Source organism: Vulpes lagopus, chromosome 3, assembly GCF_018345385.1.
Source record: "Vulpes lagopus strain Blue_001 chromosome 3, ASM1834538v1, whole genome shotgun sequence".
In the NCBI taxonomy this organism is placed as follows: Eukaryota; Metazoa; Chordata; class Mammalia; order Carnivora; family Canidae; genus Vulpes; species Vulpes lagopus.
In genome coordinates, this window is record NC_054826.1 from 119,835,135 (window position 1) to 119,852,311 (window position 17,177).

General features: G+C 41.1%; 1 protein-coding gene across 3 annotated transcripts in view; it reads right to left on the reverse strand.

Moving 5' to 3' along the window:
• Positions 1 to 17,177, reverse strand: part of SNX29 (sorting nexin 29) — a 535,216-nt gene that overhangs the window by 480,941 nt on the left and 37,098 nt on the right. For all 3 annotated transcript variants that reach the window (XM_041748281.1, XM_041748280.1, XM_041748282.1), the window contains exon 4: positions 4,220 to 4,344. In XM_041748281.1, coding sequence (XP_041604215.1) covers positions 4,220 to 4,344 — 125 coding nt within the window. The remainder of the gene's footprint in view (positions 1 to 4,219; positions 4,345 to 17,177) is intronic.

Below are 17,177 nucleotides of genomic sequence, written 5' to 3' on the forward strand. Positions count from 1 at the left end.
GACCACTTCTCCCAGAAACACAACTGAGAAAGCGAGGTGGATATTTAAACAGTTATTAAAACAAAAGAGAGGACCCCAGAGCACTACAAAAGCAAGGAACAAAGAACCCAGATCCCCCAGAGAAGGGAAGTCCACAGACCAGAGGCCTACACTCAGGCCTTTACTTGGCCCTTGAGGCTTCTGCCAGCAACAGAGTTTCTCTGATGAGAAGCTATGAGGGGCTTTCAGAATTCCCACAAGGTCTGAGAGGGAAAGAATCCGAGCTCAGAACCAGTGGAGGAGGACAGAAACTGGTAAACAGCTCAGGGTAACAGAAGAGCATCCCTCGAACATTCATGCCTGCCTGAAACCACACAATGTGACTTTATTTAAGAAAAGGCTCTCTGCAGATGTAATTAGTTAAGTTGAGGTAATAGTGGAGGAGGGTGGGCCAAAATCCAATAGGGCTGCTGTTCTTCTAATGAGAGGACACGGAAACAGAGGCCCAGAGGGAACAGGCCGTGGGAAGAGAGTGGCCCAGGCTGGAGCAAAGCAGCCATAGCAAGGGGTGCCAAGGACGGCGGGCGCCAGGGACGGCTGACAACCACCGGAGGCTGGGAATGCGATCTCCCTCAGAGCATCCAGATGGAATAGGCTCTGCCAACACCTAGGTTTTGGACTCTGGGCCTCTAGAAATGTGAGAGAATAAATTTCTCGCTGCTGTTTTAAGCCACTTGGGATGTGCACATTTGTTATGGCAGGTCTAGGAAACAAATACATGCTGGAAACCCCAAATAAGTACGTCCTAGCAATAGGCAAAAGCAGAAATATATCTTCACCAAATGCTGAAGCCCAGGCATGAAATGCTCAACCCCTGACGGAAGTAAACTGATCTTCGTCTACCCTACTTGCTTGAGCAGCAAGAGTAAGTCCCCCTGAAGAAAGATAACATCCCAAGCTTCACACAACTCTTCATACACAACACTCAGTTGAAACTACCAGGCACATGACAAAGACAAGGATGGATTCAAAAATCAAAACTAAAAAATAATAATAATAATAAGGGACTTCGGGCTATAGCCAAATGAGAAGTTAACAAATCCTCTCCCCAAAAAGCGACTACAAAACTGGACAAAAGTGACAACCATATTGGCACTCTGGAAACTGACTTCAAAGGCTTATCATCTGAGAGGTGTTTATTCTTGAAAACTGCTAAATTTCAGATAAGGACATTGGCAATAACAACAGTGGGACAGTATATAACAACAACACTCATCTCAGTATATAACAACAACACTCATCTCAGGGGCAAGAAGAAGAGGGTGAGAGTGTGGGGAACCAGAGCACTCGGGCCCTCTACAGATGGCAGGGGTGGTGGGCTCCAACCTCAGTCAGCAGAATGTGGGCCCAGAGCCACAGATCCTCCAGCTGAACAAAAGCTAGAAATCCGTATTTCAACATGAAATCTCACAATCTGTAAATGTGGACAACTTTTTAAAAGCATTTTTTTAAGCACACCATAAAGGGCACCTGTTCCCAAACTCAGCCTTGTAGGTACCCTAACCCCAGATGACCAAATGCAGTCCTGCCGCAGCAGACTCTCAGTATTATCTACTGTATGGTGATTTTCAACAATATCATTTTGTTTGGTCATTACTTTGGATTCAGTTCTTCTCTCTTCAAAAGGTAATGTTTCCCATCTGTAAACAGAGCTACTACAACAGCCTTGTGGATTAATTCACCATTACTTATTGTCTCCTCTCACTTCCAATTCAGTTAATTGAGCTAGAGTGGTCTACAGAGGAGCAGTAATGGGCATCCAGCCACTGCCAGAGGAGGGGGAAGCTGAGAAGAGCCAGGAATTTGACATCAGTCTCCCTTGGTTGGAATCCTCAGCATTGCTGTTTACTACTATGGGAACTTGAACAACTTCTGAACTTATTTGAGCCTCAGTGGCATCATCCAAAAAATAAGCACATCACCTTGGAAATATGGAAAGTTGTGGCCATGTTATCAAGCACCAGCTCCGACAGCTCTGCACTGAGGCCTGGTTTGGCAGGCACTGTCTCATTGAGCCCCCACACCAGAACTGTGAAGCCAGTCCTGTGAGTGACCTTATTTTACACAAGAGGAAACAGAAGTTCAGAGAGGGGATGTCCCAAAGAGTTCGTGTGTGACGAGCCACAAAGCCAGGATTTCAACCCCGTCACCCAACTCTAGGGTCTAGCAATAACTGCCAAGCTACAGAAAGGGCCCAGGCCAGCAGCCAGCAGGGACTAGGGAGCACAGAGATGCTCATTTCCATCCAAGCCTACTCTTCGGATTTCATTTTCTCCATTTTGGCTGCCAGTAGATGAGAAGATGGCCCTTGCAGGTAAAAACCACCAAGGCTCAGTGCAGTGTTTCTCCGGGGTCATCTCATGGTCCAACTCCAAAGCCAAGGTTGCCTCTGCCATGCCAGCAGCTGCCCTTGTCACATGGAAGCTGACCCAGAGCCTAGTGGTCTACTCCACCCTCATTTCTCTACGGTAGCTGCTGCACACACAGAAACGATGGAAATGGGAAGAAGACAAGGGCCCATGATGTTGAGGACAACTCTGGGAAAAGTTATGTCCTTGAGCAGTTCATCACGCAGCCCGCAGCACTGAGCCACCCCCATGCAGAGGCCACGAGAGGCCACTGAGACAAGAGAGGCTAACAGCCCAGGTGACCAAGGCAGGAGGCAATGGATTCCACAGGGAGTGACTGAAAGGTGGCTCCACTCTGACTCAGCCCCTGGGTCCCTGACTTTTAGAGAAGGGACCCAAGAGCACAGAAGAAAAATCAATAGTGGGCAGCCCGGGTGGCTCAGCAGTTTAGTGCCGCCTTCAGCCCAGGGCCTGATCCTGGAGACCCAGGATCAAGTCCCACGTCAGGCTCCTAGCATGGAGTCTGCTTCTCCCTCTGCCTGTGGCTCTGCCTGTCTCTCTCTCTGTCTCTCATGAATAAATAAATAAAATCTTTAAAAAAAAATAAAGAAATATTGATAGTGACAGGAATCCCTCTGGCAGCTGTCCCCTACCCCAAAGGGGACTATATTCTTCTGAGAACGAGCGCCTGGTGAAATGAACGACAGCAATCAAAAATCTGTTGAAGGACTGAGAGCAAAAGGAAGAGAAATGCACCAACACAAGGGAGCAGGAAAGGCACAGGGCTCATTTGGCAGACACCTCTGCCAGACATGGCAAGAGATGACGGTCTGCTGTGAACAAGGGTCAGCAGCAGTGACACAGATGTCGTTACACTAATGAGATTCAGTAATTTGAGGCAGCAGCCACAAGTTGAGGGTCTGAAACAATCTGCTCTTTAAAATGTTGGGTAAGAGGGCACCTGGAAGCTCAGTAGGTTAAGCGCCAACTCTTGGTTTCTGCTTGGGTCATGATCTCAGGGTCCTGGGATTGAGCCCTGTGCCCAGCTCTGCACTGGGTGTGGAGCCTGCTTGAAATTCTTTCTCTTTCTCCTCTGCCCCTCCTCCCACCCTCACCCCCCTGCTCATGATCTCTCTCTCAAAAAAAAAAAAAAAAAAAGTTGGGGAAGAAGGACATAGGATGTTTCTCATTTGACATGATATACTTTTAGGTCCAGATCCAAAGCAAATCATTTTAAAGTTTCCTCATCTGTACAATGGAGAAAATAAAGGTCCCTACTATTCATTAGACTGTCATAAGAACTGAGTGAGTATATATAATGGACTAACGAAGTTCCAGGCTTGTACAAAATGCTCCCTACGTGTTGGTAGTGATTATTATCATTATCCCTGTCATTCAGACACACAGGAGCATGGCATTAAAGAAGTGCTTTGACAATACTAAAATGGATGGTAACAGAGCTGTAAGCTCAGAGACCTATTGTTTCTGTTGCTGGTGTCGAAAGCAGATTTAATTACAAAATGTCATGCTATTCCCATGCACAAAATTAAAACATATCTTCGATTTCCCAACAACTGCCACACCACACTGGTGACAAAAGCACCTGAGCTGCAGGACCCTGAGCCCCCAGAGATTGCAACATGTGGTTCTGAGGATTCGACAAAGGACAACACCATTACTGACTAGAGGTAAGACATCCTCACACGTGGATTTCTACACCAACATGCTGCCCCCATTCCAGCCCCACACAATGCCTGCCTTAACCGCCAATAAAAAGTAAAAACTTTTTAGAAAAGACTACATCCTCTGTGCTCCATTAGAGTGAGCAGTACCTGTTTCGGTCTTGCTGGCAAAGCCTGCTGCCTGTTTGATCGCAGCCGCCGTTAGTGCTAATCCCCGGCTCCTCTTGAGGCCATGCTGCAGGACGGCCTCAAACTGGGCACACAGACAGGTTACCCTGCAAGAGAACCAGTTATTCATCAGTCCACCTGTGTAAGAAGAGAGACACCCAAAATAGCCCCAGTACTTCCAAAAAGGGGGTGAGTCATCAGTTATAAACCTCAAGGAAGGTACACACTTGACACCTGGATTTATGGGCAGGTAACTGATATGGAATTGACTTGGGTCCCTCAGCACACCTCTCCCCATTTATGTTCTTTCACATACCTCCAGGAAGTCCCACACAGTCTAGCCATATTCATCAGGCTCTTGAAAGCAGAGTAACAATTCACAAGAAAGGTGAGAAAATGGAATTGGTGCCAGCCAGCAGAGGAGAAAAAATTAAAGCCAATTTAAAAACAAATCAGTCTGGTGTGGGAGGAGTGGACAGCTAATTGTATCCAATTCACAAGTTCCAACTCTAATTCATATCACATATAGTTTAAGGAACTAGATTATCTTTGAAGGGATTGAATGTGCCAGCCTCCCAAATTGGAAACATTGTATAATTTCATGGCCTGTTACATAACTAAAAAAATAATATGAAGTCTGATACTTATCCTTTATTTTGTTGTAAGAGATTACATTATGAAATCAGATCCAGAGTTGATGGGATGAGTTTTCAATTAAGTTACTATTGTGGATTCCATTAAATTCATTTCTCAATAACCAAAGAAAGAGGACCTTCAAGAACATGTTGGCAAAGAGATGAGGTCACAGCTACTACCTTCTATTCTTTACCATCCTCATGGCACCCAGGCCCACTGAGTCTGTGGACTTTAAGGCCCTTCCATTCACTCATGCAACCTATGTCAAGAAATCCTTGGGATGCCTGGGTGGCTCAGTCGGTTAAGTGTCCAACTCTTGATTTTGGCTCAGGTCATGGTCTCAGAGTCCTAAGATCAAGCCCAGCATCAGGCTCCACAGTGAGTGTGGAATCTGCTTAAGATTCTCTCTCTTCCTCTCCCTCTGGCCCTCCTACCCCACTCGTGCTCGTGTTCTCCCATGCCCCCTCACCTCAAAAAAACAATAATAAATCCCTAACTCCCCCTATGTGCCAGGCACTACTATTCTAGGCTCTGAGGATACAAAGAGATAGCAAGGTCTCTGCCTCACCACATTTGCACAGTTCTAGCAAAGGGAGATACACAAAACTAACCAGACCATTTCAGTTAATGAAAACTCTGGGGATCCCTGGGTGGCGCAGCAGTTTGGCGCCAGCCTTTGGCCCAGGGCGCGATCCTGGAGACCCCAGATCGAATCCCACATCAGGTTCCCGGTGCATGGAGCCTGCCTTCTCCCTCTGCCTGTGTCTCTGCCTCTCTCTCTCTCTGTGACTATCATAAATAAATAAAAAATTTAAAAAAAAAGAAAAAAGTAAACTCTGAAGAAAATCAAACCAAACAAGGTGGTAGATGAAGACACAGCAGGAACAGGCTTAGATTCTAGGGCCTGAATGGAGGTAAGCTTGGAGTTATGACCTGGATGTGACAAACACAGCAGACTGGGCAGAGGGACCCAGTGCAAAGGTCCTGAGACCATCATCATCCTGCTCAATCTTGCCTAACTTCAGGCATTTCCTGTTCCACTCACCTCCACACCTGTAGTAATAATACTCTAATAGTTTATTGCTCTGTGGGTGGTAAACTATTTTCATACCTATTATTTCATTAGCTCCTCCCATCAACATTATTATATAGGTGAGGCAGGTATTATCTCCGTCTTATACCTAAAGAAACAGGCTAAAGACATTTAAGAGACAGTACATGAGTACATAATAAATAGCATTATAAGACTACATAAATAACAACATCCATACTCCAGCCCTACCGAACCCCAAACTGATCCAAAGTAGATTCCATATAAACCCCATGCTTATTCTGAGACAAATGTCTCAAGGCAAGCATGCTTATTCTGAGACAAATGTCTCAAGGCAAGCATGCTTATTCTGAGACAAATGTCCTCTCTTTTCCATACCCCACCTTGATTCAAGCCATCCATCTACACCATAAAACCCTAACATGGTGTCAGCAAATACATAGCAATTGTACATTTACTCTCTGTCTGTGCTCATGACAGACATCAGTAATCCATCCCAGGATTCTGGGCAACCACTGCTAAAGATTAAAGGTGGCCCTCCACTGGAAGGAACCCCAACTGGCATCCCAAATGTAACATCTGTCCTCAATGACACTATTTAGAAACCTACCTTGACTACCCTACATCTAACTGAATGTCTAGTACATAGTGTGTGCTCCATAAATGCTTTTTCAACAGGTAAGTAAATAAGTAATTAATCTTGAGCCATAAGTCCCAGAATACTCCCCCACATTGAAACAACCCTCTTTGCTAGACAGATGTCACTCTTAAACATGAGATGTGTATATGCTAGTCCTCTACAAATTCACGCAGGTACACATTTAAGGGCTTCCTGAAAGCTGGGACACCTAACAAAACCATCTAAATTCCACAGGAATCAAAACAAGCATGGCAAAAATGGAGCCCAATGAAAGTCCTACCTCAGGGGAAAAAACCAAAAACGCTGGGCTATGTTTAGAGTACTCCATACTAAACCACAGCTTGGGGGCTCGTGGGTGGCTCAATAGGTTAGGCATCTGCCTTCAGCTCAGGTTGTGGTCCCAGGATCCAAGCCCCACATCTGGCTCCCTGCTAAGCAGGGCATCTGCTTCTCCCTCTCCCTCTGTCTGCCACTCCCCCTGCTTGCACACTCGCTTACTTGCATGTGCTCTCTCTCTCTAATAAATAAAATCTTTTAAAAAATAAAAATACTTAAAAAAATAAACCACATCCTGCACCTTTAAACAAATCATCTGCAAATATAATAATTAAATCAACAATCCCTGTTAGTTTACTTGGCTCTAACATACAAGTCAGTAACTACCTCGCCAACTCTAGATAATATCTGGCCCCTAAAGGGAATGGAATGCAGGTGAACAGCACAAACTCAGTCACCAAGGTTTGGGTTACATCATCAGTATTACCTTCCAGATGAAGACAAGTCACAATCAACTTGATACAGCAGAAAACCCAGAGGGAGTACTAAAGGGAGTATTAACCCTAAAATTAATTCACTATGATGACTACGTTGCCAAAGGCCATGCTATTTATCATCCTCCCTATGTCCCCTTTGCATTTCCGCACTGGGCCTGAGTTTATACCTACTGATCACTCAAGACTTAGCTCAAGGGTCCCCTCCACCAGGAAGCCTTCCTGAGTGCTTCCTCATTCTGAACTTCTTTCTACTGCAGCCTTTGACCAACGTATCTGTTGATGATCTGCTTTAGAGATGCCTTCTTTTGCTGACCTGAGCTCCCCTACAACAAGGATCATGCCTCATTTATCTTCATTGCCCCAGCACCTAGCACAAAGCCTGGCAACTGTAGGAACGGTGACTAAAATGGCCCCTTCCCTGGGGGCACTCAGAATATGGACTCAATGTACATTTAGGTGAGAGCTGTACCTCAGGAGATTTTGTGTAACCTATGATCCAGACCCAGCTCAGTTAGGACTAGTGAATCAAGCAGAACACACTTGTCCAACTAGTGGTACCTACAACCCTTTAGCTTGTGGTGGGCACACTGCAGGCACTGATTTATAACCTGGTCACCCTAAGGTTTCTGTTTTTTCTCATCTTTACTCAATTATGATAATTTCTGCAAAATGAAAAGAGTACCTGCCCTAGTGGGGCTCTTTATTTTCTCAGTTTGATCTCTCTAATTTCCCAAAATGCTCTCTGTTGAATGCTTTCCGGCATCACTGTGGCAGGTCAGCTGCCTCCGTGGCATCTCACCACATTTAACTTCTACTGTAAGTCAATGAACTGGGCATGTTTGTAATTAAGTAGGAGAACTTAATAGCAAATGAGGTGTTTTGTTTTGTTTTTTTTAAGCACCAGTCAAGAAAATCACTTCAGGCTTTTATGCATACAACTACTGACCAGATGAATGGATAAATAAAATGTGGTGTCTTGATACAATGAAATACTATTCAGCAATACTAAGGAATAAAACACTGAGATATGCTACAACAAAGATGAGCCTTGAAAATATTATGCTAAAGAAGTCAGACCCAAAAAACCACAAAGTGTAGGATTCCATGAAATTTTGAGAAAAGGTAAATATATAGAAACCAAAATTAGTAGTCAATTAGTGGTTGCCTAAGACTGGAATCAGGGATTAACTATAAACTGACACAACAGAAATTTGGCATAATGAAAATGTTCTAAACTTGGTTGAGTTAATGGTTGTACAACTCTATACATTTACTTCTAAAAAATCACTGCAAGGGACGCCTGGGTGGCGGCAGCTGGTTAAGCAAATGACTCTTGGTTTCCATTCAGGTAGTGATCTCAGGGTCATGAGATCAAACTCCACACTGAGAGTCTGCTTAAGATTCCCTCCCTCTTGATCTGCCCCTCCCCAAACCCCACGTGAACCCTTGCTCGCTCGCTCTAAAATAATTAATTAACTTTAAAAATTACTGCACTGTACGCTTACAAGAGGTCAGTTTTTATGGTATGCAAATTAGATATCAATAATGCTGTTAAAAATCAAAAAAATTTGGGGTGTCTCAGTGCCAGAGTTGGTTAAGCATCCAACTCTTGGTTTCCAATCAGGTGGTGATCTCAGGGTCCTGAGATCAAGCTGCATGTTGGGCTCCACAATCAGCAAAGAATCTGCTTAGGATTCTTTCTCCCTCTCTCTCTCTCCCCTTCCCCATCGTGCTCCATCATGCACATGCGCTCTCTCTCTCTCCCTCTCTCAAATAAATAAATAAATCTTTTTAAAAAATGGCCCTCAAGATGTTTAGTAAAGCCTGATAAAGGAATGAAAGAATGGAAAATTAATGGCCTTGCTCCTGCTGAATTTAAAACTACCTACCAATACCAGCACAGCTGGACACCACATGAGCTTGACTAGTTTACTGCTGAAATTCTGCAAGTGGTTTTCCTGAGCTTTGACCTATATTTCAAGACTCCTTATCCTGCCACATGAATCTATAATAAGATTCTTAAGAATCCTGTACTTTTTAATGGCAAATGCTAGAAAAAATGACAGGATCAGCAATAAAAGCCACATTTTTACAAATGACATCAAATTAACTTTATGAAAGAGGGCATATTTCAAAGTGCTCTTTCACTGTGTTATAGGAACCTCTGGAAGAAAACCCAAGTACAATCATGAAAACGGACTGGATTATCCTCCTGTGGATGTCACCTGGAATGGAGTCAACTGTATCCATAAAAATCAGTCAATCAACAGCATTAGCCATATCTCAGACTTAGGACAGTAGAATCACCACTAGCCTTGCTACCATATGGCATTCATGTGCAATGGGCCATACTCTACATTTATGTATAAAGAATAGTTTTCCAAAGGTTCACATCCTTTAGCCTGTGAATTTTCCTGGCAGATACCAATCCTTGGCTGAAATCTACAAGTCACATAAAGATTTAAGAATGAAGATACTCAAAACAACATCATCTATACCTGGGGAAAATTAAAAACCACCTAAAGATCTCACATTTGGACAACTGGTTCAACATAATTGAATGCTATTTACCCCTTAAAACTCATACCAAGAGTTGATAATGAAAACCCACAGGTTTGTAATATAAAATGAAAAATCAGCACGATGTGAAATTATATATTGTCTGCTCTCAACTATGCTAAAAAAGAATCCTAGAAGGAATTATGTGAAAACATTAATAGCCACTTGGTAAAAGAATTACTGGTGATGTCTTTCCTGCCTTTATGCTTTTCTGAACTTAGCTTCTTTCCAAAACAAGCATTAAAGAAGTATTGACATCTCAAGAGCCAGAAATATTGCTACATTGAGCTATAACAAATGAAGAAATACAACTTGAAAGTTATGGTGAGGAAAAGGAGTATAACTATTTTAAATGCTTATAGAGAACTTTAAATGGCATTTTTAAAAAGCTTAGATTACAAAATAAATAAACTTTTCAAAACAAATAAAGAGCTTAGATTATAATGTTTAAGCCAAAAAAGCAGATCTACAAAGATATAAAAGTGTTTCTAACCCACAAATAAAAAATGCTGGAATAAATGAAACTATAACATTAAAATTTGATTTTTTTTTTAGGTAAGCAAAATGGGACAAGGGAATTCCATTTACAATAGTAACAAAAGTAAAATAAATCATATTTTTAAACAAGAAGGATAAAAATCCTATATGAAGAAAAGAATAATATTTTCTTAAAAGGTATAAAAATCAATATAAATAGAAATACCATTTTCTTGAATAAGATTTATTAAAATTAGGGATCCCTGGGTGGCGCAGCGGTTTGGCGCCTGCCTTTGGCCCAGGGCGCGATCCTGGAGACCCGGGATCGAATCCCACGTCGGGCTCCCGGTGCATGGAGCCTGCTTCTCCCTCTGCCTGTGTCTCTGCCTCTCTCTATCTCTCTGTGACTATCATAAATAAATAAAAATTTAAAAAAAAAGATTTATTAAAATTAAAATGTCATTAATGTCTAAATTAATTACGTATATATCAATTGATGTATAAATTGAATACAATTTCAGTAATAATCCCAGGAAGGACTTGGCACAGTATGGTTCTGAGTGTAGGAATAAACAAATTGATGGAGTGTAAAGAAACCCCTCATAGAAAATCCAAAAAGGGGTGCCTGGTGGCTCAATTGGTTAAACATCTGCCTTTGGCTCAGGTCATGATCTTGGGGCCTTGGGATCAAGCCCCCCATCGGGCTCCCTGCTCAGTGGGGAGTTTGCTTCTCCCTCTGCCTCTGCCCCTCCTCCTGCTCGTGCTCTGTCCCTTGCTTTCTTTCTCTAATAAATAAATAAAATTATTTTTAAAAAACCATCCAAATAAATATGGAAACATGTGAGATATAATAATGGCAGTGCTTCAATTCAGATGCACAAGAATGGACTATTTAAACCAGGGGCACTGACAAAAGCACCCAGCTGCAGGGCTAGAAGGAAAGAATAAACTTCTGCCTCCAATTCCAGATAGAACAAAATTCCAGATGGATCAAAATAAATAAAACTATAAATGGGAAAAAATAAAAATGTAAGAACAATAGAGAAAAATACAGAAGAACCTCAGGACAGGATACTCTAAAAGCAAAATTTTAAAGGTTCATTCAGAAGAATGCCTGGGTGGCTCAGCAGTTGAGTGTCTGCCTTCGGCTCAGGGCGTGAACCTGGGATCTGGGATCAAGTCCAGCAACAGGCTCCTTGTGGGGAGCCTGCTTCTTCCTCTGCCTATCTCTACCTCTCTCTGTGTGTCTCTCATGAATAAATGAAGAAAATCTTTTAAAAATAAATATAAATAAACAAAGGTTCATTTGGGGTGCCAGGGTGGCTCAGTTGGTTAAGTGTCTGACTCTTGGTCTCAGCTCAGGTCTTGATCTCAGGGTCAAGGATTCAAGCCTCACATTGGGTTCCATAGTAAGCATGGAGACTACTTTTTAAAAAAAGGCTCATATAATTAATTTCATAAAATTTTTAAATTTCTATATGGCAAAAGATACCATAAACATGGTAAAACAATAATGAGATACTGGAGAAAATACTTACAAAATACATATGGTTGAAAAAGGATCAGAAGCCATATTACATGGAGAGCTTCTATAAATGGATAAGAGAAAGACAAGCAACTCAAATAATAATAAACTTTTCAACAAGGTCAATAAACACATCATGAAAGGAGGAAATGTTGACCAGTAAATGGATGAAAATACATTCAGTCTCACCAGTGGCCAGGAAAGTGTCATAATACTAAGATACCAATTCAGGACTATCAACTTTAAAACCAATCACAGACCGACTATATTTAGTTTCTTATAAAACTAAATATGCAAATATCATCCACCCAACAATTACACTCTTGGTGACTATCTCAGAAAAAGGAAAAGCATTATGTTCCCATGAAAAACCTGCACGTGAATGTTTACAGCAACATTATTTGCAATAGCCAAAAACTGAAACAACCCAGATGTCCCTCAGCGAGTTAATTAAAAAACAGAGTTTGGTCCCTACATACCATGGAATACAAGACAGCAACAAAAAGGCACACACACTACTGATACATGCAAAGACATGGGTCAATCTCCTGGGAATCACACTGAGTGGGGGGGAAAAAAACCCAATTCCAAAAGGTTATACACTGTATGATTCCACTAATACAATGTTCGTGAAGTAACAAAATTATACAACCAGAGGACAGATTGGTGGTTGCCAGGAGTTAGGGATGGAGAGGGAGGGAACAGGAGGGAGGTACGTGTGGTATAAAAGGTCAAGGAGAGGGATCCTATGACAATGAAACTACTCCATTATCTTGACTGTGGTGATGAGCAGGTGTCCCTATGCAGTGATAAAACTGCACAGAACTAAACACACACACACAAGCACATACACACAAATAAGTATAAGCAAAACTAGGAAAATCTGAAATGCTGTCCTAAAGTTTTATAAGTTGTTACTACTAAGAAAAACTGGGGAAAGGGAAAGCTGGATCTTTCTATATTACTTCTTAACAAATGCATGTGAATCTAAAACAAAACAAAAAAACAAAAACAAATGCATGTGAATCTACAATTATCTCAAAATTAAAAATTTAAATAAACAAATACAAAAAAATGGAGTCAAAGATATATAAATAAATATATACACAAATATTTTTATTGTAGCACTGTTTACAATAGCAAAAGCAGAAACAAAATTAGAAACAACTTGCACATCCATTAACAGGAAAATAGTAAATAAGTTATACCACCTCCAGACTGTAAAATATTACACAGAAACTAAAAAATAATGAGATGCCATATCTAATCAACCCGAAGAAGCACCACCTTTTTTTCACACATCTTTGAAATCCAGTTGTGCCTCATAATTGATAAAATTAGACAAATTGGCATTACTCATAAAGATGCCATTGACAGTAAGCTGTACCATTATGTTACCTACTGACCTGGAAAAATTTCCATAATACACAGCCAGGTCTAAAAACAAAACAAAAAATAGGGAAAGAGGCAAGATGGTAGAAGAGTAGGGGACGTTGTTGTTTCAACTGGTCCCTTGAATTTAGCTAGATATCTATCAAATCATTCTGAACACCTGTGAATACAACCTGAGATGTAAGAAAAGAATTGCCAGAATTCTACAAATAGAAAAGCAACCACTTTTTTGCAAGGTAGGAGGTTCAGAGAAGTGAATCTCAGGGGATATATGGGAGGATAAATGGTGGGCCAAGGGAGCCTCTGTAAGCCCGCTACCCAAACATGATATAGTCCTGCAGTGCAAAATGGGAACTTTTAGAAGTCTGCTCCAGTGAGGGACACCCCTGCCAGAAGAGATCACATACCAGGTTGTAACTCACATATCAACCTGTACCAAAAGAAAGGGATTATTCCCTGCATATTTTCAGACCACAATGATTTGAAACTGGAACTCAATCACAAGAGGAAATTTGGAAGGAACTCAAACACTTGGAGGCTAAAGAGCATCCTACTAAAGAATGAATGGATCAACCAGGAAATTAAAGAAGAATTGAAAAAATTCATGGAAACAAATGAAAATGAAAACACAACTGTTCAAAACCTTTGAGATGCAGCAAAGGTGATCCTAACAGGGAAGTACATAGGAATATAAGCCTTTCTCAAGAAACCAGAAAAGTCTCAAATACACAAGCTAATCTTACACCTAAGGAAGCTAGAGAAAGAACAGCAAATAGAGAGTAATCCAAGCAGGAGACAAGAAATAAAGATTAGAGCAGAAATCAATGAAACTGAAACCAAAAGAATAGAGGAAGAGATCAACGAAACTAGAAGCTGGTCCTTTGAAAGAATTAGTAAAATCAATAAACCCCCAGCCAGACTTCTCAAAAAGAAAAGAGAAAGGACCCAAATTAATAAAAGCATGAATGAAAAAGGAGAGATTACGACCAACACCAAGGAAATACAAACAATTTTAAGAACATACTATAAGCAACTACATGAGAACAAATTAAGCAATCTGGAAGAAATGGATGCATTCCTAGAAACTTATAAACTACCAAAATTAAAACAGGAAGAAATAGAAAACCTGAACCAGCAAGGAAACTGAAGCAGTAATAAAAAATCTCCCAATAACAAGACCAAGGCCCGATGGCTTCCCAGGGGAATGCTACCAAGCACTTAAAGAAGAACAAGTAACAGAACACCTCGGTGGCTCAGTCAGTTGAGCCACTGCCTTCAGCTCAGGTCATGATCCCGGGGTCCTAGTATCAAGCCCCACATCCAGGCCCCTGCTCAGCTGGGAGCCTGCCTCCTCTTCCCCCTCTGCTACTGCCCCCTACTCATGCACTTGCTCCAATAAATAAAATCTTCTTTAAAATAAATAAGAACTAATACCTATTCTTCTGAAGTTGTTTAAAAAATAGAAAAGGAAGGAAACCTTCCAAATTCTTTCTATGAAGCCAGGATCACCTTGATCCCAAACCAGACAAAGATCCCACCAAAATGGAGAATTACAGGGGCAGCCCAGGTGGCTCAGCCATTTAGCGCTGCCTTCAGCCCAGGGGCCTGGTCCTGGTCCTGGAGACCCAGGATCGAGTCCTACGTCAGGCTCCCTGCATGAAGCCTGCTTCTCCCTCTGCCTGTGTCTCTGCATCTGTGTGTGTGTGTGTGTGTGTGTGTGTGTGTGTCTTTCATGATTAACTAAATAAGATCTTTAAAATTAAAAAAAGGAGAATTACAGAACAATATCCCTGATGAACAAGGATGCCAAAATCCTCACCAAGATACTAATCAGTAGGATTCAACAGTACATTAAAAAGATTATTCACCACGCCCAAGTGGGATTTATTCCTGGGATGCAAGGTTGGCTCAACATCCACCATCAATCCATTTGATTTGAACATCAAATCCATCAACATGATACATTACATTAACAAAGGAAAGGACAAGAACCATACGATCCTCTCAACTGATATAGAAAAAGCATTTAACAAAATACAGCATCCTTTCATGATTAAAACTCTCCATAGTGTAGAGACAGAGGGAACATCAAAATCAAAATCTAAAAGCTATATATAAAAAACCCACAGGGGGATCCCTGGGTGGCTCAGCGGTTTAGCGCCTGCCTTTGGCCCAGAGCGCGATCCTGGAGTCCCGGGATTGAGTCCCACATCAGGCTCCCTGCATGGAGCCTGCTTCTCCCTCTGCCTGTGTCTCTGCCTCTCTCTCTCTCTGTGTCTATCATAAATAAATAAATAAATAAATAAATAAATAAATAAATAAATAAATAAATAATAAATAAATAAATCTTTAAAAATATAAATACATAAATAAATCTTTAAAAATATAAATAAATAAATAAATAACCCACAGCAAGTATCATTCTCAATGAGGAGAAACTGAAAGCTTTTCCCTTAGGTCAGGAACACATCAGGGATGTCCACTCTCACCACTACTGTTCGACATAGTACTGAAGTCCTAGCCTCAGCAATCAGAAAGAAAGAAAAGGCATTCAAGTTGGCAAAGAAGTGAAACTCTCACTCTTCACAAATGACTTGATATTTTAAGTGGAAAAGCCAAAAGAATCCACCTCAAAATTGCTAGAACTCATACAGGACAATTCAGCAACATGGCAGGTTATAAAACCAATGCACAGAAATCAGTTGCATTTCTATACACTAACAATGAGAGAGAAGAAAGAGAAATTAAGGAATTGATCTCATTTACAACTGCACCAAAAACCATAAGATATCTAGGAACAAACCTAACCAAAAAGTTAGAGGATCTCTGCTCTAAAAACTACAGAATACTTAGGAAAGAAATTGAGCCAGACACAAAGAAATGAAAAAACACTCCATGATCATGGCTTGGAAGAATAAATATTGTGAAAATGTCCATGCTACCCAAAGCATCTACATATTCAATCCAATCCCTATTAAAATACCATCAACATTTTTCACAGAGCTGGAATAATTCTAAAATTTGCATGGAATCAGAAAAAGAACCCAAATAGCCAAAGGAATTTTGAAAAAGACAACCAAAGCTGGGGGCATCACAATTCCAGACTTCAAGCTATATAACAAAGCTGTGATCATCAAGACAGTATTGTACTGGCACAAAAACAGACACATAGATCAAGGGAACAGATTAGAGAACCCAGAAATGGACCCTCAACTCTATAGTAAACTAATCTTTAACAAAGCAGGGAAGAAGATCCAATAGAAAAAAGACAGTCTCTTCAACACATGCTGTTAGGAAAATTGGACAGCCACATGCAGAAGAATGAAACTGGACAATTCTCTTAGACCATACACAAAGATAAACTCAAAATGGTGAAAGACCTAAACACGAGACAGGAATCCATAAAAATCCTAGAGAAGAACACAAGCAGCAACCTCTTCGACCTTGACTGCAGCAACTTCTTGCTAGACACATCTCTAAAGGCAAAGGAAACAAAAGCAAAAATAAACTTACTGGGACTTCATCAACATAAAAAGCTTCTGCACAGCAAAGGAAACAGTCAACAAAATGAAAAGGCAACCTACAGGATGAGAGAAGATAATATTTGCAAATGACATATCAGATAAAGGGCTAGTATCCAAGATCTTTAACGAAATTATCAAACTCAACACCCAAAAACAAATAATCCAGTCAAGAAATGGGCAGAAGACATGAACAGACATTCTTCCAAAGAAGACCAACAGAACACATGATAAAATGCTTAACATCACTTGGCATCAGAGAAATACAAATCAAATTCATAATGAGATACCACCTCATACCAGTCAGAATGGCTAAAATTAACAAGTCAGGAAACAAGTGTTGGTGAGGGCATGGAGAAAGGGGAA